The sequence below is a fragment of the Falco rusticolus genome, chromosome Z (assembly GCF_015220075.1).
Source record: "Falco rusticolus isolate bFalRus1 chromosome Z, bFalRus1.pri, whole genome shotgun sequence".
Classification (NCBI taxonomy): Eukaryota; Metazoa; Chordata; class Aves; order Falconiformes; family Falconidae; genus Falco; species Falco rusticolus.
Window position 1 is genome coordinate 60350435 of NC_051210.1, and position 26110 is coordinate 60376544.

At 38.2% G+C, this 26110-nt stretch overlaps 1 protein-coding gene across 6 annotated transcripts in view; it reads right to left on the reverse strand.

Moving 5' to 3' along the window:
* Positions 1-2064: 2064 nt before the first annotated feature.
* PIK3R1 (phosphoinositide-3-kinase regulatory subunit 1) overlaps positions 2065-26110 on the reverse strand; it is a 61122-nt gene continuing 37076 nt past the window's right edge. Inside the window, exons 5-17 of one of the 6 annotated variants that reach the window (XR_005101829.1) lie at positions 24897-25028; positions 23819-24011; positions 23539-23618; positions 13195-13297; positions 12416-12514; positions 12112-12292; positions 11511-11636; positions 10304-10446; positions 9850-10026; positions 9671-9739; positions 7148-7318; positions 6304-6690; positions 2065-6201 (exon numbers count right to left, since the gene is read on the reverse strand). Coding sequence is in view for 5 of the 6 variants with exons in the window: in XM_037372871.1 (XP_037228768.1) it covers positions 6501-6690; positions 7148-7318; positions 9671-9739; positions 9850-10026; positions 10304-10446; positions 11511-11636; positions 12112-12292; positions 12416-12514; positions 13195-13297; positions 23539-23618; positions 23819-24011; positions 24897-25028 (1664 nt within the window). In the remaining variant the exon portion in view is untranslated. The other 5 variants (XM_037372871.1, XM_037372876.1, XM_037372875.1 and 2 more) reach the window with 5 other exon arrangements.

Sequence of the window (26110 nt, forward strand, 5' to 3'; positions counted from 1 at the left end):
CCACGTGCCATCCCGCAGTGAAAGCAGAACTGCTTATTTTTAGCCTTCTTACCAGCCTGGGACACTGGCAGGACCTCAGTCACTGTTTGGCATTTCTTCAGGTTTCACCCAGGGTCCCCATGGGGTGTCAGGCCCCTGAGGTAAATGTTAGATATCCTAAACACAGCTGTCTCAAACGGGTCCCTGTGCGAACAAGAGGGGCTCTTCCCCGTGGTGCAAGTGAGGGCTGCCTCCATGAGAGGCTGTGACGGGCAGCAAGAGGTGGCCCAGGGCCTCAGCAGCGCTGTGCCACAGGGCTCTCCTCACGCTGCCATTGTGCCCCTGGCTGCCCCCACCTGCAGCCGTGGGAGCGCGTGTGTCTGCCTGTGCAGAGCCGCCCACAGGCACTCACTGGGGCTCTGCCTGACCCCCTGCCTGGCCTGTTTGCTTGACAGGGACCTCTGTCTGCCAAAGCCACCCTTGTTCACCGGCCAGCTGATGAGCACTGGTGTATCATTTACAGGGGGCCCAGTGGCTGAAGGAAGTTTCCTGTCGGGCAGTGGGAAAGCCGGGTGCTGGGTGTGGGGATGGGCGAGATGCTGGAGGCTGAGGGGAGGAGATGCCACCTGTCCCTTCAGTGAAGCCCCGAGAAGGCAAGTGAAACGTTTTAAAATCTCTTCCCTTTTTGGCTTTGCAGCTCAGACAAAGGGATTTGTATGAAGTTACTCGCACGTGACTTTGCACGAGTCCAGCAGCTTGGGGAGGAAAAACCCCCACGACAAGCATTCCCAAGGCCTTTAAAAATATCACACCCACTTGTAGCTGCACAGAGATAGATTTAAGCAGTTTTTCATATTCCCTATGAGAAATGACCATCAAGCCTTAGCAGGAAAGCAGAGAGGGAAAGTGGGGGTGTGTTTGTCTGCAGATAGCAAAAATAGAATGACATTTTGGCAAACTATTTTTCCAGTCTGCCATTCTATACAACGTATGACACAGGCAAGAAATCTGCTGGTGCATAGATTTCTGCAGATTATGATCAGCCAGTCTTAATTCCTCCCAATAGCTGATGATGGACAATGCGTGACTCATGATCTAGCTAACCCTATTTTCAGATGTGAGCTCCATGGTCGCAGAAGTACTTGTGCTGCTCAACATCGGCTCAGGGAGTGGGAACAAGATAAACTCAATGTCTCTTTCAAAGAATCAGCTTACTAACAGAAAACCTGCAACAGACACGCTCATTGGAGATGTAGCCCCGTTTTCTATTAAGCTGGGTAAAAATATGACAACAGCGTTTACTCTAAGTTTCTTCTAAGAACCTCTAGGATCCAATGACAATGTTGTGATCATTAAGAATTATTTCAAGCCTGTGCTACCTGAGTACCTCAGTCAGGGGCAGTTATGTGACCACTGCAACCAAAATATGGGTAGATTCTGGAGTGGAAACCTGGGATAGAATGGGAATAGGAACCTCTTCCACTTCCAGAGTGGCTGGCCAACTTCCCCGGAGAACCTGTTCTGGGGCAAGATACGGATGGGCTCAGAGAAGTCAGATACCACATACCCACATACCAATAATGAGGGGAAGAAAACAATGCTCAGAATCGGTCTTGCCCAGTCCTCCCCTTACTTCCTCCTTCTTCTTCATTCTATTGGTTTTCACATTAGATGCAGCCATGAAGATGGTAAATGACTTCAAGCTGCAACAGCTGACAGGCTGTCTTAATGGAAATCAGTGACAAAACTCACACCACTTTCAGAAGAACCAGAACTTCATCTTTAGTGTAAAAGGTAGATCACAGATCATGTATACAGTACTGCTTTCACAAGAGTATGAGGTGAGCAGAACTGTCATTTTGCTACTGTTTGACACAAGGCTATTTTGGAGCTACTCAACTATTCCATTCAGTTCAATACATAGGATGGCTGTGAGTCAGCTGGAATCATTTGCTCCCCAGTACCCTCTAATATTATGCACATTTGTGTCTCATGTCAAAGTAGGCCACATATAGACAGGAAGAGTTGGCCAAGGATGATGGTAAATAGACATCTCAGTCCTTACTGAAGCCTCAACAACTGAAATGTGTTTTCAAAACAAACTTTATTCTGCTTGAAGACTTATTACAATTTTTAAAGCAACTTAAAAACAAGACACAGCTCCATCAACTCTATAGCTTTAACAAAATTTCAAGGAGGCATGTTTCCTCTGTTGTCTTGTAAAGGCAACTTACAACCCACTTTACCCTCTACCTCCTCAAAGACCATTTTAAAACAAAGTAATCTTAATGTTTTAAAGACATTTAACAGAACAGAGCTTTATTTCTAAAAACAAGAATAAAAAAAATAGCAGCATCTTGGGCAGCTAATGCAATCTCATTAGGACAAGTGCAATATATGTTAATAATCCCCACAGCCCAGTTGAGTCTTCAACTGCAGTAAATACAACATGATTCTACATAACATGTTGTATTTTGAAACCTTGTCCCATGGGAGGCATTTTGCTTTGAGCTGCCCATTTCTAAAGTGACCCTGAAAAAAAATATCATCAGGATTCACCTTCCCAACTTAATACCATGCATAGCAAAAGCACTGTGTGAAAATCGGCAGAAGTATTCCCCATTAGAAGCATCTGAATGTTTTCCCAAGCGTTATTATTTCATTGCCAATTACAAGACAAAGCCATTTCTTCACTACAGAACAGGTGACACCAAATAGAAAAAATTGAAGATTTGGTTTTACAGATTGCTTGACAAGATTTCTCAGATAACTGAACCATACAGACAAGGTGGTGTTTTTTTTGTTTTTTGTTTTTTTTTTTTTTTTTTGGTTTTTTTTTTGGTTTTTTTGGGTTTTTTTGTTTTTTAAAGAAAATATTTAACAACACAGAAACTCAGTATTTGGAAACATGCTGCACCCACAAAGGTCTAATGTGTATGTGTGTGTGTCTTTAAACAAAGTTAATGATATATACTTAAATACTAAATTCAGCAAAATATTCATGTTTGGTGAATATGTACCTACACGGGGATCTATTCATACATGAACACAGCAAGTGTGCACGCATACGCACAGATACACATCTCCAAACCTGCAAATTCAAATTTCTCCTTAAGGAAATCAGAAACTCCTGATTTTGCTTGTGGGTTTTGGTTCTCTGTGTTATGTCTCATACCTTTCAAAGGTGTTGTGAAAGTGCTGCTGCTCTGCAGCATAACTCAGGGATTTAAAACAAAACAAAAAAAATTCCCCAAACCAAAAAAGATAACAAACAACTATCAACCTTGAATTACATTAAATGGAAAAACTACATGTCAATAGAAATACAGAAAAGCACTGTGTTTCTTCAGTTATATCCACATGCTTTCTTTCTGCCTACATTAGTCTGTCTGAGACCAAATCAAAACTGGAGTGAACGATATGGTACATTGAGTACAAGTCTGCAGTGAATAGGGCCTTTGGCAGGACTTAGCTCTGTGCATTAAGGAGCGAGAGAAATGCAGAGGCCACACAATACATAAGTACCAAAGAAAACCCACTCATGCCAGTTTGAGGGCATAAGTGATCCTTGCAAATTGCACAGACCCTGTGTAGGTAGAACATCCCCTTAAAAAGCCCTAAGCAATCATTGTCACAACATAGTGCTTATTTCTCACTGTTGCTTGTGCAAGAAAAGCAAGTGCCAAATTTGTACACACACTATTCTTTTTCCCTGCTACACAGATGAAGAGAAGTTGTACACCACGACAGGAACAAATAATATCCCATACTCGGCTGGGCATGCTAAGGATATGGCCCACCAACATAGCAGAAGTTTTCTTAATATGAGTAAAACTAGATCCAAATGCCTTAACTATGATAAAATTTCTTGACAAATGCTACGTGAAACATCAATCCAGATTACATGTATTTTGCTTATAGAGAAAAAAATACAATTTTACTCTTAAACTATTTAACATTCAAAAATTAATATATGTCCAAAGAATATCTTGGATTGCTACAAATGTTAAATTGTTGTATACTGAACTAATTCATAATTTCAAGCCCAGTAGTGTAACTGGCATGCTAGAGTAACTGTTGGTGCTTTTCATAGTAAAAACCAGTTATTAGTAAACCAAATTTACATGGTCCTACAGGCCTGAAAAGAGTGTGGAATGAGGAAGGGAAAGGTTGAAGACTAAACTTCTATTCAGAAAAAATACTAAGAATAATTTTGTACGTGGTGACTATCCTGCAAAATTAATGTTGGTTGAATCACGTTTCCTGATATAAATTCTAGTAAGAAAATACATCTACAGGAAAACAAAGACGACCTACCAAAAATAAAGAGCACAAAATCAAAATAAAATCAAAAGCCTTACAGTCTCAGAAATGAAGGAAGGTAAAAATTAAAAGATAATATAAAAACTACTGGAGATTAGGCTATTATTTCCAATAGCCTAATAAGCGCTGCATACCTGGAATTAAAGTACGTATATCTCTAAAACAAAGCTATTACAAGAAAACTCCATGGATTTTGCCCTTTTGATTGTGTGTGCAGCTCTCTTTAATAGTAATGGATCTTGCCTTTGTGTCTTGGGGGAAGAATAAATTTGTATGTGCACTTAGTGAAAACTTTTCCAAGATTTCTCTTAACTTCATTACTTTATTGATTTGCAATGTGTGAATTTCCTGAGCAGTCAGGACAATAAATAACCATTGCAAACCATTGACAGTGAATTATCCCACAATTCCTGTTGTTTGCTTTAGTGGGATTCATGTATTTGTTTCCCTTAACTAAACCGTAATTCTGTAAGTCTCTGGTGCCTGAAATTATAAAAGTGTTCACTTATGATACTGCCCCAGTCTACCAACTTCTGAAAATAAATCAAAGATGTTTAATATGATAGTCTAATCATTTTCAAAAAAGACATTTTCCAGTCTTAGCTCTATGCTATATCTAAACATTCTCAGTACAGGTGGGAGCTTTCTTTTTGCAATACTAATAGAAAAAAACCCAACCCCTAGGCAACAGGTCAGAGAAACTTCCTTCATATGAAATGAAAATACCTTTACATGCTGACAAAAGTTCTGCCACAGTAGGTCAAGAAGTGATTTATTTACTGTGAAGAGTGGATTCATTCTGGGATCGAAACTATCCACGCCAGTAGCCAAACTTCTCATTTTTCTGCAATCAGTATTAGAGGATAGACAATTTTTCATGTTCCAAATACAAGGCAATCATGATAGAAGTTCAAAATGCTTCAAGAAGCAAACAGCGTGGTACCGTATTCTAAAGATATCTCTGAAACGATGTTGTTTGACTCAGTGATATTTTGTAATGTTCTTTTTTTTTTAATTATTATTGAATAAAGCAGCTTTGAAGCTTATCAGGCACTGCCCCAACAAAATATTTTGTCAAAAAAATTATGAACTTTTAAAACTTTGAGCTAGTAGCCCAATATTCTGTACATAGAAAATTGTAAAGTATTTCATAGTTTTAATTCTGAAGCCAACTCATGCTGGCCTCCTGTACATTTGAAAAAAAACCCCAAAACCCTACAACAAACAACCACCAACCAACCAACAAAATGAATAATAAAAAATAATCATCAGGAAAAATATTCTCAGCCAAAAGAAAGAAAGAAAAAAGAAGACAAGGAAACAGGAAAGAAAACCAAGCTTAACCTGTAGATATGCTTGAGAGAAGACTACAGCCTAAAGAAAATTCAGTATTGCATAGCATGGTCTAAGCTTTCAGCAAACAGAAACGGGAAAAGAGAAGCAGTTTGGTATTGATAGTTTCCATCAGTGATAGTTAGTCATCCAGTACTATGTACATTATTATATACTGTATGCCACTGAAAGTCCTGTTTTCTTCAGTCTTAAATATATTCTTAAAATGGATTTTTAAATGTCTAAACAAAACGCTTCCTGGCACTTTGCTATTACAAACACTCTGAAAAACATACTGTAACTGTAGTCCTTTTAAAGTGTCCCTTAGAAATGAAAGTGCCATTCTGCTACATATCATTCACCAGAAACCAAAAGAATCCACAATGCTGTGTGTCTGGATCCACTGAGTGCAGCAACACCAAGTCCAAGCCAGGTCATGATGACAGAATTCCAATAACTGAATGACAAAGACCTCTTATACCTTGTGTGTGGAGAATCCAATGTTCTAGCTGGTAAAGCTTCAGAAGTGGTCGTAAACAAGCACCATGCTTAAAGGCCTCTATGTCCCTGCAGGGAGATCAGGTTCAGATTTCTCTCTCTTGTGTTTTAATTTTCTTAGTTACAAAAAAAAAAAAAAAAAAAAAAAAGCACTTCAGATTAGAAACATACGTTCACAGCTTAATACTGTGATCTCTCCCACTGCAGTTGTGAAGGAAAGCTCTAGTCCCATCTGAAGACAGATAGCTTTGATACTGCAGCTCAGATTCTTGAGTAAGGCTGAAAGGAGCCTTTTCTCTCCAGAGGCCTCAATGTTGTCAAATCTTCTCTTTAGAAAAAAAAACAAACAATGCAGAGTATTAAGATCTTCATCGCCTCTGCTGCGCGTATACTGGGTAGGCTAGTGTGACATTGAGAGAGTCATTGTGCTGCACAAGTGATGTGTGTTGATAATGTAGCACCAGTTCTTTGAGCGAGTTGTACAAGTTATATGGCTCTGCAAATCCATACCCAGTAGGTGTTTTGTTTATCACACAGTGCTTTACTTCTCCATCCACCCTAAAAAGGAAAAAAAAACCCATCAGTTTTTAGTTTGTCAGTACAGTAAAATTACTAGAAAATAAGGTATTGGCAATAAATCTTAACATGCTAGTCACTACCTAGAATTCCTGTCTTCTGAGGTGGGATAATGGTAAAAGCCTAAGTTTAACCCAAATTCCCAGATGTTGTGTTAGCTTAGAGAGGCAGGAGACAGGCAGAACTTAGCAGATGCGCAGAAAGGAGTGCGTTCATACTTTGGTTTCCCTTCTTCTGTGTGAGGCTCATCTGTGGGAGTGGCACAGATCTGAGCTGTGTAGGAAATGGAGCAGCAATAAGGATGGCCTCAGGTCTTGTTGGTCTGCTTCTACGCACAAAGGTCCAATAGGATCTGTGTATATGCAAGTGTCTAGCTGCCCCTGGCTCGAGGTAGGTGCCTCAAATTTTGGTTACATCATTTGCAAATTAGGGTACGTACACAACAGAGCAGGCATAGCAGCCTTGTTTGCTGCTTTCTCGAACAAGGAATGTTCCATCTCGTTTTCCCCGCAGCAGATTTTCAGCTTGGCTTCTATTGATATTTCCCACATTCCATGTTCTCTCATCATGATGGGGCAAGTCCTCATCATCTTCTACCATAGAGTATTGGCTGTTGAAATAGGACAAAATGTCTTTGTGAAACACACAGCAGAACAAAATCCATGAATTAAGTAGTCCCCATTTCATATTAGTTAAAAAAATAATCAGTGGTTAGTAGGATACTTCCCTGGTAAAACTAGGGATGTAAACCATGTAATACTGCACTGTTCAAACCACTTAATAAAAATAAAATATAAGCTCTGGTTCTTGATTCTTTCAAAAACACTCCTGTAAATCTGAAGAAGAATATAAAAGGATGTTGTGTTATTCTTCAGAATCTGCTGTGATGCTTGAGTACTTACACTGTTGCTCACTGTTTTGGTAAATAGCAAGACCAACAAAATACCCTCTGATTCAGCTTCATTTCCAAAGATCAGAACACTTGGTCAGCAGTGAAAAACCATGCAACATATCAGCTACAGCTGTTGCTTGGGAAAGCTATGAGCAGTTGTGCAGGTAGACTAATTATTTACAGGTGAGATGGCTTTGTGGAAAAGGTGGAATAGTTGAGCACTCTCACTCTCTCCCTCCTTATGACCAGATTATAAGAAGAGCATAAAATACAGGGCCATCTCCACCAAAACAGCTACCAACTCTAAAGCCAATTCAGAGTTATAGAGAACCCTCTGAGCTAAAGCCCACCATGAAAGATGTCTCTGGGTCAGCTACGTGGACACCACTTTGATGTTCTGCAGTTCCAGAGCCCCCCACTCCTCCAACAGCGTGAACTGGTGGGTCCTGCCTCTCCTGCTGAGATTGCAATCAGCCTCTGTTTAGCTAATGTATCTATTGTCTCTGTAATAGGTTTTTAATCACTTCTCCTTGGTCTAAGAACACATGACTTCTCACTCATCCACAGTTCTGTCTTTCTGAAGATTCTCAAAGTACTCTACAGAAATCAGCCATCTCAAAAAGAATTAAAATTTTCAGAAAAGAAGATGGGTTCTTTTGTTTCAGATGACGCTCTTTCTAGGTCCCTTATCCCACTGTACTCCTTTGTTCTACATGATACTCAAATACATTTAGCAGTGGCTCTATTTGCAACGAGCACCTAGAGAAAGTGATTCCTGTTTTTCCTGCTGCTCATTATAGTGATTTCTTTTCTGCATTACAACTTTAGGAAAAAAGTCATATTCTGAAAGTTTAATTTTTCAGCAGAAACACAAGCACTTTTGCCATACTTGCTGGCAAGGAGAGTAACAGAGTAAGGGAAAAGGAAGATTTTCTTTAAAGTTTCACTTACTATTTTGATGCCACACTACAACCACGGCCTGGTGTTGTTCTTTGTCTACTGTTTAAGTGATGGAAATACTACTGGAAACAGGTGCCTACACATTCTCCATCATATCATCTTTGAGCTGTGCTAAGACTGAGTAAACAACATGGCTTTAAAAAGTGTATGCCATTTTTATCCCCTGCTTCCATCAGTGCAGCCACAGCAGAGATGCACAATTTCCAGGATAACAGTAGGAGACTCAATAAACCAAGCCAAATGAAAACATATGTGGACACGGCTAGAATGTAAATCCACTAAACAGTTGTCACTCTGCTGCTTTCGCTGTATGTTCAGCCAGGCAGTGTAAAAGGCATGCACAAGAAACTACATACGCAGAAAATGTTGAAATGAGTATTACTCAGACAACTTTCTATTTGTTCATTCTACACTCTTACTACTCTTTCGATAATATTGTGTGGCTTGCTTTTGTTTAAATTTGGTCGACATTCACAATACCAAGGTGCTTTGTGCTTTTTGCTTTTTCCCCAGGAATGAAGTGAAATGTATTCATTAGCCAAGCCCGCGTCAGAACCTATAGTAAACTGAATTGCTTGAAATGACAGAATACTATACTGCCATTTCCCTCAGAAATTAAATAGACCACAAAACCAGAGAAGGACCACTCCAGCATATATGATTTTATCATCTCCAACAGCAGTGTGATATGCTGACATGGGTACCACTATACTAGATGGCACCATAGTACCAATGCTTGAAATTTAGAAAAAGCCTGCCCATGCCTAAGAGACCTTCTGAACAACTTATCCATCCATATGGCATCTCTGTAAGATACTAACACCTTATCATCTGCATTTTCAGGTAAGAATAAAGACACACATTACATTGCTGTGCTTTGCTATAGTAACTTGATTATGAACCTCCCAGAATAATGGAGAGCAGGGTGCGTAACAGAGTCCTTTGTAATACTTGCATTACATAGGCTGCCATGTGTTAACAGTGTGCGTTGTTACTGGAGACCTAGGCTTGAGATTTCCTCTGTGTGGTCGAGGAAGTAAATATGGTTTATCTCACTTTTGCCTAAGATGATCTGAAATACCAGAAATACTTAAATCTTTTAATACTCACTCTTCTGTATTTTCATTTCCAAGCCATTCATTTAGCTTCTTTTGCCGAACACCTTTTTGAGTCAGCCACCTGGACAATAATTACAAATAAAATTAATTTTTAGTCACAGAAGTTGGTTACCCATAAAAAAACCCCAACTTTTTAAAAAAATAATTTTGTTAATTCATAATGATACTCACATCAAGTACTGGTCTCTTGTCTTCCTCAGCTGTATGAGGTCTGGCTTAATGCTGTTCATACGTTTGTCTATCTCTCTATACTCAGCTGCTTGCTTCTTTAAATCCTCTTCTAATCTACGTCTGCTGTCCACAATTTCACTTATTCGAGACTTCAGTTTTTCATAGTTGTGCATGATCCTGAATGGAATAATGTGGTAGGTTATATTCTGATGATGTCTGATTCATAACTTCATAATCTGCTGTTTAGCGGTGCAGACACTTAAGAGAACGAAGTAATTTCTCTAGATATAGCTATACATTTTGCAAATTCACATCTACCCCATTTTGAGGCTTCTTTGCTTATAACTGAACAACTTTAAACTTGACATCTTGCTTTAGTTTTAGGCAGATCTACACTTGGCATTGTTTCTTTCTTCAAAATTATACAATTTGAAATGCAAATACAAATACTGACCTTTGTATTTCTTTTTCATTTCCTTCCCGTTTAAATTTTTCAATGTACTCCTTACTGTATCTTTCTTGTGTCTGGCACTGCTCTTCAAATATTTTTATTGTTTCATTAAATGCTTCAATAGCTGTTCTTTTCATTTGAATTTCCTGAAAATAAAATAATTGTTATTATAGTTGTTATCTGACAGCATGGATGACTTATTGGCATGCACCCAGGAACACTTCAGTATATTGCAGAAGAAGGTTTTAATATCCCCTTACCGGAACGCATTCTGTCTGCAGAGCCCTGTAACAGAGAGAACAGGCCTGTGCAAAAGGCTGCCATGATTAGGCTTTCCATGATTAGGTTTTCCAAGAACAGAAAACTGCTAGGCAAAGAGCTAGCTACAATCTTTGTTTTGTATAAGTAAGTTTTATTTGTGATGATTAGAGCCTTATGGCAATGCACTCTGCCCTTTGTACCAATTAATGACCTTAGAGACACATCTGGCTTTCTGAAATAAAAGTGTAAGATACTGGCCTGGACAGGTTTCAGGAGGTCATTTAGTCCATCCTCCTGCCTCTGCACAGCTAGTCGATAGCCAGGTCTTTTAAGGCATCAGTTCAAGTTGCCTGCACTTCCCCACCTTTCTTCCATTATTTTAGGTGTATTTCCTGCACATTTTAAGAAGCAGTCTTGATTCTGGGTCTGTAAAACTGCACTAATTCATTGGCACTTCAAGACCTTGCTAATAATTGGTTAAGTTGAAAGAAGGACAGAGGCAGTTTTTCATTCTTGCATTCTTCATTCTGTATCTACACATGTCACAGCTCTACCCTGCACAGATGAAACCAGACCCTTCAAACAAAAACTAGTAATAAAATACAATGCTCCCCTGCAAATGTGCCTTGAAAACCGTAACTCGGCTTGATGAGGTCAGTGTGCAGAAGTGCTGGTAAATCAAGATAGTTCTTTACTTGCTTTTTTATGTAAGTGTGAGGCTTGGGTACAGGGTGGGTTAGGTTACAGTTGGTAACTGTTCAAACATGAGTAAGTGATTCTACTGTACTGAGCAAACACATCAGATATGTTTCCTCTTTCAGGCAATGGCAGTGGTGGCAGAACGAAAGAAGGCAAAAGGTGGAAGAAGACGGCAGTATGAATTTACAATAATATTCTTTTAAATCCACAGAAGTCTTCCACTCTCCCTTTGGTTTCATATCTAGCTCACCTGAGATGTTCTTGTGTAGTCTTCATACAGTCTGTCATATTCTCGGCTTTTTTCTTGGAACTGGGTATTATATTCATGTAATTTCTTTCCCACTGCTTCAATGCTATCCTCTTTCACAACTTGATCCTGGAATGATGAACAGAAGGCAAATTATTCCATAAAGAAACAACTATATTGCACAGATTTTCAGGATAAAACTACTTAAAAATGCCTAGATAGTTACATGGTAAATGTGACACCTCTGTCATCAGTATGGAGATATACTATATTATATGCATAACATGCAAATGAGAAATTAATGTCAAAAAGCAATTTTGAATTGTACATGTTCAGCTTTATATTGAAAATTATATATTTCATCATTAATGAGAAGGATATTTATTAACCTAAGTTTATTTCTTAATAATGTATTGGCACTATTTAAAGTTTTTGTTATTTACATGCGAACTCTGAAGTTGGTTTTAAACAAAAATATCTGGGTTTATATGCATTTTATTTTTTTAAATATTAATGGAGCTGAGTTACTAAAGATAAATGACTCCCCAGTCTGCAGTAACTTCTCTGTATTTAAGTGAAACACGAAATAAATAGACCAAATTACCTGCTGGTACTTAGATACCGGATACAGTAATTTTACATCCAGTTTAGGATTATACTGGGCTAGAGATTCATTCCGGTAGTGGTTTATTAGCTCTACCACAGAGTTGAAAGTTAATGGGTCAGAAAAGCCATATTTTCCATCTCGATGAAATATTTTGATCAATTTGTTATTTCCTCCTTTCCTGCAAATAAAGTTTGTGAAAAGTTAGGATACTTCAAGAACTGTTCCCTAAAGAACACCATATTTTAAATGCAGTATTGCATTTTACTGTCAAGTACTACAGACCTAGTGTAACTAATCTTACCTTAGTGTAAGTGTGTAGTCCCCATGCATTTTGGTTGAAGCATCTCGTACCAAAAAGGTACCATCAGCAGTGTCTCGGAGCTTCTCATTTACTTCTTCTCTAAAATGAAAGCAAAAGTAACCAATCATTTCAGCTACTTCTCACTCATTTATGCTCTCCCTGTGCTCTAAATTCTTCTGTTTTAAAACAAGTGCCTTTTAGAAGCCTTCTTGATCGCTATCTTAATAAATACAGTTATTTAATAGCTTATGTAAAATTGCTGGAGAACAACTGGGATATAAAAATGGTATATTCTATGTCCTCTCACTGCTGGACAAAATTATATTCATGCAAAGGTCTTTCTGCTTGTTCATACAAGCCTGCACAATTGGAGCAGCCAGTGCTGGTCTAATGTATCTATATATAGTACAGTTAAAAATGTTGCTAATATATGGCACTTGTTAGTCTGGCTTGTTAACTATTGTGCCTACAGCCGAGGTTCTGTATGAAAGACAAGAAGAAAATACTGATTTCTTGGTGTTGTCCTTTCATGCTACCATTTCATAGAGCTGTCTTGAAGTACCAGAACAATTATTTCACATTCTACATTCTAACTGACAGTAACTTTTTAGTCATGTTTGGAAAAAAAATCAACCATAATATGTTTCTGATGGAAGATGTCCTAAAAATGGCTCTTAGAACTGTAATTTTTCTATATTTAAGCATAATACATATACACAGAATAGCATAGCAAGAACATAAAGCCAAACACAAGAAATACATGTCTTGAGCTGATTTACCGTGAGATATCTCCCCAGTACCACTCAGCATCTTGTAATGACATGTTGTTATTCATGCTGTTGTTAGTTACAGTATTAGGTTTCGGTGGCTTAGGAGGCAGTGCTGCAGATGAAAGGGGAAAAAAAAGAAGTGATTATAACTCACTGAAAACCTGACTGTATATTCTCTGAAAATATACATTACTACCTGAATGAGGAAAAAAAAAAAGAAAAGCTACAAAATAGTTTCCCATCACTAGTCTTTAAAAGACATTAGAGGAATCAAGCTATTTTACTGAAAACAATACAGTTCAACAAGAAAGATGTACTGTTTCAGAGGAGTATGTTACTGTTGCAATAATGTATTTTAAGCAAAATATAATACCACACTCATCTTCTCTCCCTGTCATTTCTTCATTGAGAAATCACATTGGCATTGGAGAACAAAAAAATCTGAAGTTTGCTTTTATCCTCTTCCACTATCTTCAGGTGAATATAAATAATAAAACATGTAAAATGTCTTTTTTTCTCCCTCCTGCATAATGATCTTAGAGGAATGTTGCTGCTTCTTCACCTACAAGCTGAGTAATAAAAGATGCAAACCCACAGCAATACTGTATATTTGAAGAAGAATTTTTTGTAATCCTCAGCTTTCTGTGCGATGATTTGCCAAAAAACACTTTAAGAAACCCATCCAAGATCCAAATATACTTGTTTTAATCTTAGTATTCTGCAGAATAAATTGTGTTCCAAATGCCAGGACTGATTAAAAACCACATCCCCCTTTTCTCAATGTCAAAGCTGCATATGTATACCAGTGGGTGCCAGAGAAGATACTGCAGCACTACTGACTTAGTAGCTAGGGTGACTACAACAGAATCAGAATTAAAAATCAATTCAGCTCATTTAGTTCTCCAGTAAGTACATCATTCCTTACGGATGTCCCTGTCCTGTATATTACAACCAGCTACAAAAGAAAATGTTTTTAAAGTTGCAGTGAATATCAAGATAACAGAATATTTTTATATTATATGAAAAAATGATGCGATATCAGGTATTCAATTAATATTGCTAGACTTTAAAATCTGTTTTTCCTCAAACAACCCAAAATAATGATTTGCAATCACTGTTTCAGGAAATAGAAGTGTTACTACAGCATCTCCTTTTAGTCACAGTGTGGAACAGAGACAACAAAAATAATAATGAAAGAAATAATTTTTTTAAATGATATAATAGCAGAACTAGAACTATATCTGACAGAATAAAATCAAAACAGAAACAGGTCAATTCAGTAAAAATTCACTGAAGGAAGCAGGTATTTCTACAGGTTAAGATTCTAGTTATTATAACCATGCACCAAACCACAATTTAATTCTAATTTATGAAAAAAAGGAAAAAGAAAAACTATTTGTATCAATGACAAAGTAAAGAAATCCCACATAATCACTAAGAATTTTTCAGCAGCTATTGTAAAGACCAAAATTAATTAAGTCTTCCATAATAAGACTGCAGTTTTACCTGGTGGGTCCATTTCTATGTAAAACATCAAGTCTGTGCCACAATTTATATCTGTCTTAGGATATTCTATATCCAGTTCTTCCATATTCCAAACAGTATTGTACATTTGTATGAGTTTCACTGAGTAAGCTCAGATACAAGAAAAGAGTCAGGCTCTCTTTGTAATGGTGTCTTGGAATTCATTTTAAAACCTATAAGGGGCTGCACTGTAACCTATTACATCATAATCCTCAGCCAATCATCTCAAAATAATGTCACCAGACCACTCCTGTTTTCTCATTTTGTTCTACATTAATCTTAAAACAATTCCAGTTTCGGAAAGAATCTACATTTAGCAGAACTGCAATATAAATCCAGTATTACAAACAAAAGGAGCAAGCGGACTCTCCTTGCCCGTGTTCCCAGCTTGCTTTCCTGACTTTGCAGCATGGTACAGTCCAATCCTGGCAGGATGACAAAAGGCTGATATGCTGCAGCACGTAGCTCTTACACACACGCGCACACAACACACTTTAGAAGTAGGTCGGTCACATCTCAGTTGCATTCTCCTGCTTGGATGCCTGAAGTTTACCATTCAAAAAGCTTTAAAAGGCTTCTGGACCTACTACATAGTAAAGATGCAAAAGAGAAAACAGCATGACTCTGTGTGTGTGTGCGTGTGTCCATTACACACTCATTTTACACATACATATAAACAGAGATATGTATCTCCATATAATGAAATATGGATTACGTTTTTAAACTGTGCAGATTTCTGTTATTTTAATGGACACACAGGTCTGATATACTTGAAATTATTATATAAAATGTGCTTACTGCAGAGATGTCTTCCCCCCTTATTTTCTGATAAAATACAATTCAAACAGATCTAGATTAACTCATTTTGAAATCTAAAAAGCTAAAGATCTTATATTCAGCAGACTTGCCTTAAACCATGGAAGAAAGTCAAAAGTGAGCAAGATCTTGAAAAGTGATTTTGCTGAACATAAAAAGCCAGTCTGTCAGGATACAACAAGGTTTAGTCTGCCTTTTCACACTGTTTCTCTACTCTGTTCTCATTGAGATATTTATCAAGATAATTGTTTTTAAAAGCAGGAGTCCCTTGTTAGTATCTCCTTCCTCACTTGACTTTATGTCATCAGTATCCTCCTATCATTTAGAAATATTCCTTCTTAACTCTCCCCCACTGCTGACTGTAACTCTCTCGGACCTCTCGGAAGAAACACGCACAGAACAGACTATCAATTCCAGAGCAGAATGCTATGTAAAGCAATGTCACTGCTTTACACTTGCTATAATCTACAGGGGCAGAAAACCAGATACCAAAAATAACCACAACAAAGAGTAGCTGTAGCAGCTATCTGTGCCTGCATCATAAGAAATCCTGGTGTGGCTGAAATAAGCTCTACCTCAGAAATACTCATTAAAAAAATTAACACAATTTCTATCCTTCCCAAGTATTTCACACATATCTACCCCCACTGTGTGCCCCTGAGCAGCTTACCCCTTCTAGACAAGAATTAACATACAAGAACATGTCTGGAGTAGCAACAGTTACCAAGAAATGCATGCTAGTTTACTTTACACATTAGATAACCTTAAATTCATTCTGAAGTAAACTCTTGTCTCCCTGTTTAGGGAACCTCCAAAGATTCCTTCATTTCCAAAATGAAACAGGATATTTAAAATCACCCCAGACACAAGTCCAAACACTGAACTTGGCAGTTTAGACCACCTGCTACCCAAACAATTGAGTTGCCAAGGTAATTATTTAGATTAAGTTATAAAGATTTCCTACAAAGACTACACTGCTGCATTTAGGACTCATGTGGGATCAGTCAGATTTTTTATTCTGTTCAATAAAGGCTTTCAAGAAAAAGTACTTCTCCAGGGTTTCACTGGTGGCCAGATTCTGGACTGCCCATTCTTCTATAATCAGGTTAGCTCAGCTCAGACCAGCCTAGCTTGCAGGCAAAAAGTACAGGAGGCAGATAGGTGATCCCCCATTCCCTATATAACCTGAAGAGGCACTCAGGTAGTTGACTTTCATTCATGTATCTTAAGACCTGATAGTCAGTTATAGTACAATACTTCAATGAAGTGATGAAGAGAACACACACAGAAATTAAAAATCACTTACTTTGTAAATTATGCATCACAAATGATCACCCTTGTAATACAGCCTGAAAATACAATCCAATAACCTGAAAAATTGTTTTCCTCTTATAGAAATCTTGCTTAAAAAAAAAACAACCCAAAACTTCTTTTACTAGGAAGCTTCTCTGAAGCAATGAAGAAAAAAGATCTGAAAAAGAGATTTCTCTGCTTTCCAACCAATGTTGCATAAAAATCTCTAAATGAGCTGTAACATGCAGTAAGAAAACCCAAGTCTTCTCTCTCTTAACTGCTTAAAGCTCTGTGCTGTGCAGAAGGTATCCACTTACTGGTTCATCATTAAAAAGTGAACCTGACTTTAGTACTGTGAAAAAAGAAAAAACCAAAATACCCACCACCCTTGGAGCTTGCATGTCTCTCTCAGATAAAGATCTCAGTTTCATGATTAACTTGGGCAGGTTCAAATATTTGCTGAGCCAGGGATTTCAGGTGGGGGAGGGGGAGCCAGATTCAAAGTAAAAGTTGTCATCAGCTAACAAGTGGCCAATGCAGGACTAACTTTCTCATTTTAGCTAAGTAAATGAGAAGGGCATTGTAAGAGGCCTTAAAATAGTCTCTGTCACTGACTGATTGCTGAATGCAGTAGTGAAGTTGAGAAAAGCACCACGAACAGGCAAATACAGGAAGTGGCTGACTAACTTACTGCAAAAAACCAAACAGAATCAAAACCTTCCTTGAGAAGAGCTGCATCTCTCAGAGCAGCTCTGTGCAAGCAAAATAAAAATAGCCTGCTTGCAAACACAGCATCACCTCCTACACACGCTGTATCACAAATACAGGTGCAGCTTGAAGACCCTTAGCATGATGCTGTGAAGCATTTTATCTGTTTCCTATAAACTGAAAATAATAGAAAAAACACCAGTCCATATGCATGGTGTTTTCCAGTACATCAGGATAATTCATTTCTTGGGCAGGCAGGTGGGAGAAGGGACTGCACTGAGAGGAAACTAGTTCAAATTTATTTTCCTTGCCTTAGTGTTTGGTGGAGATCAGACTTGCTAAAGGAACTGAGCAGCAACTGAAGAGCCTGCTCCCCTTTGCCTGTAGTGGTTAACCTTATTGCCTGCTATACTTCTACAAGGAAAAAATTCAAAGTGGAAGGAGAAGTGGATCACAGGGTATAATTCAGAGAAAGAAGAGAAGGGGATTCATATTTTCCTCCCATGTGTTGGAAATTGTGAGAACTTCTAGTAGCTGCATTTCTTGAGATCTGCTTGCGCTCCTTATGGCGGTCAAATGGCACTGAAAAGTTCTCACCTCCAGAACACACCATCTCCCAAAATCCAACTATGCTACACAATACCATTGTACCTAATAATGAAATCCCAAACATCTGCACTACATTTTTTATGTTTTACAGTCGATTGATCAGCTTCACCTGTAACAATCCCCTGCTTTTCTAATGCCAGCCTTTGCCTGCTTGAACAATTGTCAGTTCTATATATAAAGCAGCACATTCATAAAGATACAACATACTTCAAATGCAGATGGCAACCTGTGTTTCTGAACTTACCCAACTTCATCTGACAGTAATTCATGTCTCCTATTTACTATTAAAAGTTACAGAAGGGGATGATAAGACTTCTTGGTTAATAGGGCCACAGTACAGAAGCATATTCTCAAACGAGAAAAGACCACCATTGAATTGGTTATCATTTTAGAAAGCATAGGTAACCACGCAGAGATAAAAGATAAGGCTCTGTTCTGAGTCAATCTGTAAAAATTTTTTTGGGGGGGATTCCAGTGCCTTGGGCAAATTTGCATTTCTAATCATCCTGCAGAAAGGAATCAAGTCTCTTGTCAAAAGAAGATACTGGCAGGCACACAACTGCATTTTTACACAATTGCCCTATCTTGACTATTATTTAAATTTCAAAATCTTAAGTGGTGCCCATTGAATCTATAGATTTGTATTTGCAGAAAGTCAGCAGCCTACTATTTTTTGCAGTCATACTCACAGTGTTCTTCTATCGATAAAGTTTTTTTCCCCTGAAAAAAAAGATGTATGAAACAGGAAGAGAACTGATCAGGTTTGGCAGGCCTGCATGTGTGTGTTACACATACTTAAATACAAATACACACACGCTCTCATGTATCCACTTGTAAAACATTGTAATAATGGCGTACATGTTGTTTCCGGTTTACCAAATACTTTCCATTAGGTACTGAGAAACATAAAGCATAACTACAGTCGATACCTAAACCAAGAATACAGCATTCTTTTTAATTTTTACATTAAACATTAATTTTAAGCATGCGCGATTAACAAAGCCTTTTGCTCTCCGCTGGTCAGGTACAAAGCCCGGTCTTTATTAGCTTAGAAGGGGAGCCCTCTGCCGGGTGATGTGCAGATGCGCAACATCCCGCCTGCGCGGCACCAGCTCTCCGCGGGACGGACGGCCTTCTGCACGCTTCAAACCACACTCCGCACTGCTGACAGGCCAGCCAAGCCTGTGACATGATGCTGAAAAGTCCTGACAAGGGACAGTATTCCTGCATATTTGTTTGTGTCCCCAAGACACTAACGACAGGACTGTGGGCTGAGCCTGACCACCGCAGCAGATCAGCGGAGCTTTGTGTCTAATTCCAAGAGGAACACACAGCCTTCACATTCTCCTGCTCTGGATGTTATGCCACCATGCTTCCTAATATTTTGTGCAGCTAAAATCAAAGTGTCTGCATCTTGGTGATACTGCCAGGACTCTTACCCCATCCCAAGCACATGAGGAGTTAAGTGTAAGGCAGCCTCATTACCTCACTCACTCTTAGCTACGACCCTGTGAGTTCCTCTTCATGCTTAAAACTGCAGTATTTCACAGTTTGAGCCACTATTTACAAAGTTATTTGTAAGTCTGGGAAGCAGGAATAAACTGGGATAGATAGTCTAGACAAAGCAGCTCAACTTGCATAAGTGCACAGGCCATTAGAGGCTTCAATTCATCCATACAGGATGGCAATTCCTTCCTGCTGCTGCAGTAGCTCTTCCTCTGCTCCTCACCAGCCTGTCTGCCCGCAATGCCCCCAGCTCCCCACGTCCTCTCACTCTTCCACCACGACCCCCTTCCTCTCTCCCTCCCTGCCATAAGGAACACCTTAATCTCATGCATTCAAAGCCACTCCGTGCTGCTTGATACCCTTCAAACCTGAGAGGCCGCCGATTTCCCTGAGTTCCCCCTGAAAATCACCTCCCAGTCTCCCATTGCCCCAGCCTCCTCTGTACAACCTGCCTCCCCACCTACTACCTCCAAAATGACTGTGCTGTCCTGAGCACACACTGGGCCCCACTGATAGCTCTGGGACCTGCATCCAGCACAGGCCTCCACCAGACATAAAGCCAGAAGCCTTTACAATCCCTGAAAATTAACCGGGGGAAAAAAATAAAAATCCAATCTTCTATATCTAAAAACATAGCCTATTTTTCTTCTATGTCTGAAAGCACACATGCCTTCACACCTCTGTATGATGAGTGAGATTCTATCAGACATAAGCAGCACTGTTAGCTATAATCTACAATTAAGATATTTTCTTCTAATACTAGTTTTGAATAGCATAGAGACATGCACTTTGTTTCTGACTGTGAGATCAGTATTACTCTTCAAATTAAAGCAGTTCACCAAGTTAGGGTGTTCAAGCGGGATGCTAAGTCACCTAGCTTGCGGGCTAACACTATCTTTTGGCTCTCCTACTCATGATAAACTTGAAGAATGAGACAGGAATCAGAAAATTTATCTAGTTACCAACCATTCAAAACACCAACCATTTCTCCAGTTTTACTTCTCCCGCAACATTACTTTGTCTCCCCCTAATACATGCATAGGCACAACAAATATTGTAACTTTAGTACTTTGACTTTTGTGGAGGGCTAAGCACTATTCTAATTCACAAACTAAAATGCATAGTTTGCTGCTGAACACTGTGACAGAGGAAAAAATAAATCAGTCCAGAGCTGTTCTGTGGTAAAAAAGATCAAGTAATGGCTCAGGAGTAACTCCTGTTTCTGCTTTACGGTGTCCAAAGCATCACTCTAGCTATAGGATGCCCAACTAAAGATGCCCAATTTAAGATACTAATTTTAATATATAGTAAGATAGAAGGTCCAATCGCATACTTTCTATTGCTGTAAGGCAAGAAAGATAATTAGTGGGTGAAGGGATAAGAAAAACCCCACAGCTGTGCAAAGACCTCCTCCCTATTCAGATCAGTTATCTCCAACACCACATTTAACGTATATATGCACTGTGTAAGATGCCACTAAAACTTCATGCACAGCTTGATTTAGAGACAGTATTTTCATCCAGGTTTGAAAATAACAGAAAGAAAAAAGAAAGGAAGAAAGTATCACTCCAGCCTGCGGAAAAGTGAAGAAATCTGGTAGCATTGCTTCCTTCTTACTGCTTAGTTGTCATCACACTATTTTCAACAAGTAAGATTCTTCCTGTTTAAAACCTCTTAACTTCTGCACTTTTAAAATTCTATTACAGACTGTATTCTCAAAACAATTACACGACAAAAAAATTGTATTTTCTAGGAAGCTTCCTTTTATTACAATGTCTCTAAACAATTTTTATGGAAACTCAAGCCCCTACATACAATAATCTCTAAGATGATAATTTAGAAAAATACATTTTATAAGAACTATAAGAACAGAGCACTTCAGATGATCAGGCCACTAAATGATTTTGGTATGGAAACCAGACTTGTGGCCTTGTCCTGTAAATGTACGTAACATTCTATTAATGTTCAACTTTTGGAAATTATTCAGGCTCATTACAGGCCTGAAAGCAGAGGCTAGCTAACCACAGACTACAAAGCTTGAAGATTTGTATCTGAGGGTTTTTTTCAGCATATTAATACCTGTGCAAATGTTCTACCAAAAAAAATTCCATTGCCCAGGATGGACTTTGGAATTCCCAGGGAAGGGGCTCTATTTTCCTAACAGATCCTATGAAAGATCCCAGGAGGACCCTCAACATAAGCTACTGCATTACAAATTATTAATTAATGCAGAAGCAATATTAAAGGCAAGTGGATGTTAGATTATAATTATTAATGTAGTGTTAAACCCTATAAATCTGATGGATACAGTCCCATTTCTTCAAGCACCCCAATGATACTTTAAAGATGTCTAGACTCCTTGTCCTCATTAAAGTTCTAACATTAACACCTTTCACTTGTATACTTTCCTCACATGAAGCAATTCAGGACGATATGCTAAGTGATCTCTTAAGTGCAGCTTAAGTAACTCTTACTGTTGACCCTAAATTTGTAACCTCCCAGTCAGTGCCTCTACCCATATACATTTACATACTCTAAAGCACTTGCAAACATAGCATTTAAAGAAAAGCTATGAGCAAACTCTTTAGAATATTAGAGGATTCAAAAATATATTTTGCTTTTTAAGGCTTGTAACAGATGGCAAAGAAAATAATTTTTAACAGTTAGCAGTTACTTGCTAATTCTTAGTAAAATAGGACAAACAGTCTTTAAAAGTTTGAACTCTTCTATTTCTTATGAAGCATTAGGAGGAAAATACATAGTGGTTCTCGAAATGCCTGGTTAAGTATCTTGACAAAATTGAACAAAACCAAACAGGAACTAGCTGAAAAAAGACGTACACTAGATGTTAGGGAAAGGTTCCTAACTAATAGAGATGGCAAGGCTGGAGAAGCCTCCCAGTCAAAGCATCAGGAACAAAAATCTTAGCCATTTTAAATTAATTTTCACTAGTTGATGTAGGGGATTTTACAAAACACCTACCTGAAATACAAGAAATAATGCATTTTTCTGCTGCTGCGTTCTAGATGTTGAAATCTTAAGCAACCCTACAAATCCTACCACTATGAACTTTACCTTGTACTTTGAATAGAGAGGCAGTAAAGCTACAGCCTGCCCAATGTTCTGCTCACCATCACCTCATCCTTTGGATATTCTGTGTTAATAAGCTGTACAAGGAATTACTTTAAGCTAACATCTAAAGTCCCCCTTTGTTAATTATTTCCTTTGCACATAGTTAGCAACTCTGCCTTGCTCCTACCGAATATTTAATTTTAAACCAGGGATTTTTGCATAAAGTAGAGGTGGGGTTTACTGTTTGTTGAGTAAATTAGATGCTAACTCACAGAATCAATAGAAGTGTAATCTAGCTTTCCTGAATGGGGTTTTAATATTTTCCATGTTGTTTATCGATACTGATAAGTAAATCTTTTGAGTCTCTGGATTAAAGAATACATATATGTAAATAAAGGGGGAAATCTTACTTTCTTCTGATAATCTCTATTGGGTGTAGTAGTTCTAAGAAAATTTGCCTGAGAGTAAAGTGAAAGTTAAATAAAATCTCCAGAATTTACTGCCCTACCCCGCACCCCCACCCGCCCCGGGTATGAGAAGCATACTACTGGTTTACAGGTCTTAAAAATTCCGAAGTTCCTTTACACTCTTTACTGAAGAAGAAATAAAACTCCTAAGGCTGTACAAACTATAGGTACTAAACTGATTTTAATGAAAAAGACAATTCCTTAAAAAACAAAGACTGCATTTCTACTTAGTTCTGTAATTATGAAACATTGCATAAGTTTGATTAAAAAAAAAAAAAGCATTTACTGTCCTTAAGTTGAATTTTAGTATTTAAGAAAACAAAGTTCTATAACTTCTAAAATTAAAAATAGTTTTTACCTGGTACAGGCTGTCTCTCGTTCCATTCACTTGTGATTAAAACCTCTAGGATTTTTATGTGGTGTTCAGTATTATCAGAGCTGCAAAAGATGGATTAGGCAGTAAGAACTAGGAAAATTGCAAAAGTTTACATTAGAATTATTAAAAAAATCATTGGAAAAAATTACAACAATGCCCTCCACATTACAACTAAGATCAGGAAATTAATTCACTAAATTTACTTTTGTATATAACTAAGCTATATTTACAGTATCAAAAATAATAAAGAGGACCCAAATACCTTGCTATCTGGAACTTGAAAAGCAGAGGGCTGAAAATTTCAGCCAGAGACCTTGCATTTTTGCTGGAGGCTTGACAAACTCTGAGGAAATGTTTGAGCAAATACTGGAGTGTGAGCCAATACTGGGGAGGTATATTTGGAGATCTGATGAGTTTCTTCAGCAACTGAGCATATTCCTCTGAGCTCTGCACTTCTGCAAGCAAACAGATACAAGGCTCTTGATACCAGCACAGGAACATTCAACAAATAAAATAAAACTATATATGACTCCTTTAGAAGTATCAATTTTACAGAAAAAAAAATAATTCTGTCCTTCATTAGTGCCCTAAGACTTCCTCCTTCTTTTGAAAAAAGTGAAATGCTCAAGGAAGAGTAAAGAACAAGTATTTAAAAGTCAAATGGAAACAGATATGCATTTTGGTAAAAACCACAATGTGTTCAGAGTGTACTGGTAGAAGTCTGTCTTGTGTTTAGCATCACACATGATTGGGTAATTCTGAGATGCACTAGATAAGTCTCACAGGTGCTGTTCTAACTTTCAAGGTTACCAGTAACAATATCCTGTCCTAAGATACATAACAGAATACTTGGCCCATGTACTGAAAGCCTATAAGCTGTACTTGTTTGAAATGACCACTGTAGATGCCGAATCTTACATGCATGTATTTCGCACTTCATACCCTGCAGCTCCCAAGGTACTGCAGAACAGCATGACCTCCAATACATTTACTTTGTCAGCACTGATAAAAAGTTAAAAATTAGCCTTCTACATACAGATAGGTCCTTGATTTTTCACCCCGGTTTTTCTACAGTCATTCTACTTACTAAAATGAAGAGAACTGTGCTATCCTCCATATCTCCCATTATGTTTACCTAAATAGGTAGCTAAATAATGCATGTCTAGATCTTAATTGAAACAGTTTTCATCAAACATGGTGAAGGCATATATGTTTTCTGAGATGCTGCCAGGTTTTGCACAATCTTTACTATTTGGTGGGTGACAGCTGGAACATCAAATATTCAGAATTCTAATAAAAGATTTTTTTGTCTGACATTTGAAACAATGTGATAATCCTACCTTGAGTTACAGAAATCATATCACTGTAAATAGCTGCTGGAATGATGGGATTTGGCAGGTCCAGGAGATACCTTTTGAGAGCATCTGATAAAGTGTGCACATCAAATGTCTCTAAGTCCAATGAAGAGGGATCTAAAGGGAAAGAGCAACATACTTTTTAGACATTAGAAACTGGAAAAAATACACAAGTTCATGGTATTAGGTCTTTATGCCAAGCCAAACCTCCTAACTTTTATTTGGTTTACATGGAACAACATGCAAGAAAGAAGGTAAGACACCAAGAAAAATCTTTTACAGTGCTCAACACCATGCTCAGGCCTTTGGCATCTGATGAACCAAATGGCTTCCACTGCTGTGTGTGGCCTTCTGTCACATACAAGACAGGGCTGAACTCAGAATAACAGTAGAGACTTGCTGCATGTTGCCAATGTTATGGAACGCCAGAGTATTTTTAACAGGTCTCTGTTTTACCTGTAAATATTTTGTGTAAAAGTAAGCATTAAACAGGGGTTTGGGCAAATGCAGCTTCTTTACTGGCAGTTACTTCTATTATGACTGCAAGTTTGATTAACAACTTGGGGCTCCAAGTCTGTAAATATTTATGTAAGTCAAAACAAATATGCATGTGCAAAACTGGGTGCTTGCTGTTTTATGCAGCTGTTAGGATTTATCTTGCAAAATCTGATATCCTTCCAGGATAGATATGGCTTGGGCTAAGTTTTGGGAGCATCACACGAAGAACTACTTGATAGTGTTGGAGCAAGGAATATCAGCAGCAAAACTAGGAAAACAGAGAAATGCTTACCTAGTGGAAGCAGGATTAGGGTTCATCTTAAAACACGAAAACTCTGGCACAGTAACGTCCTGGATGTTTATAGTAAGATCCACATTTGGTACAAGGATTTAGAGGTATTACTGCTGACCAACTTCCTAGGCTAGTCAAGGCCACTGTAAAATAACTCCTGAACCCATCCAGCCAGTTTAAATCGAATTCAACAGGAAGATTAAAGGAATCAGGTAAGTGGTATGAAAAAAGGCAGCCAAGAGGGGGTAGTGAGAAACTCAGTGCTCCTCCACCTCCTTTCTGTTTTCCCCAAAAGAAAGTTTACAGTATGAGCTTAATTCCTACCAGGCACTAAAAAAATTTGCATGGGAAAAGAGACATTATGAATGGCTCAGATGACAAAAACTTGCAGTGTGGTTATGAATTCTAC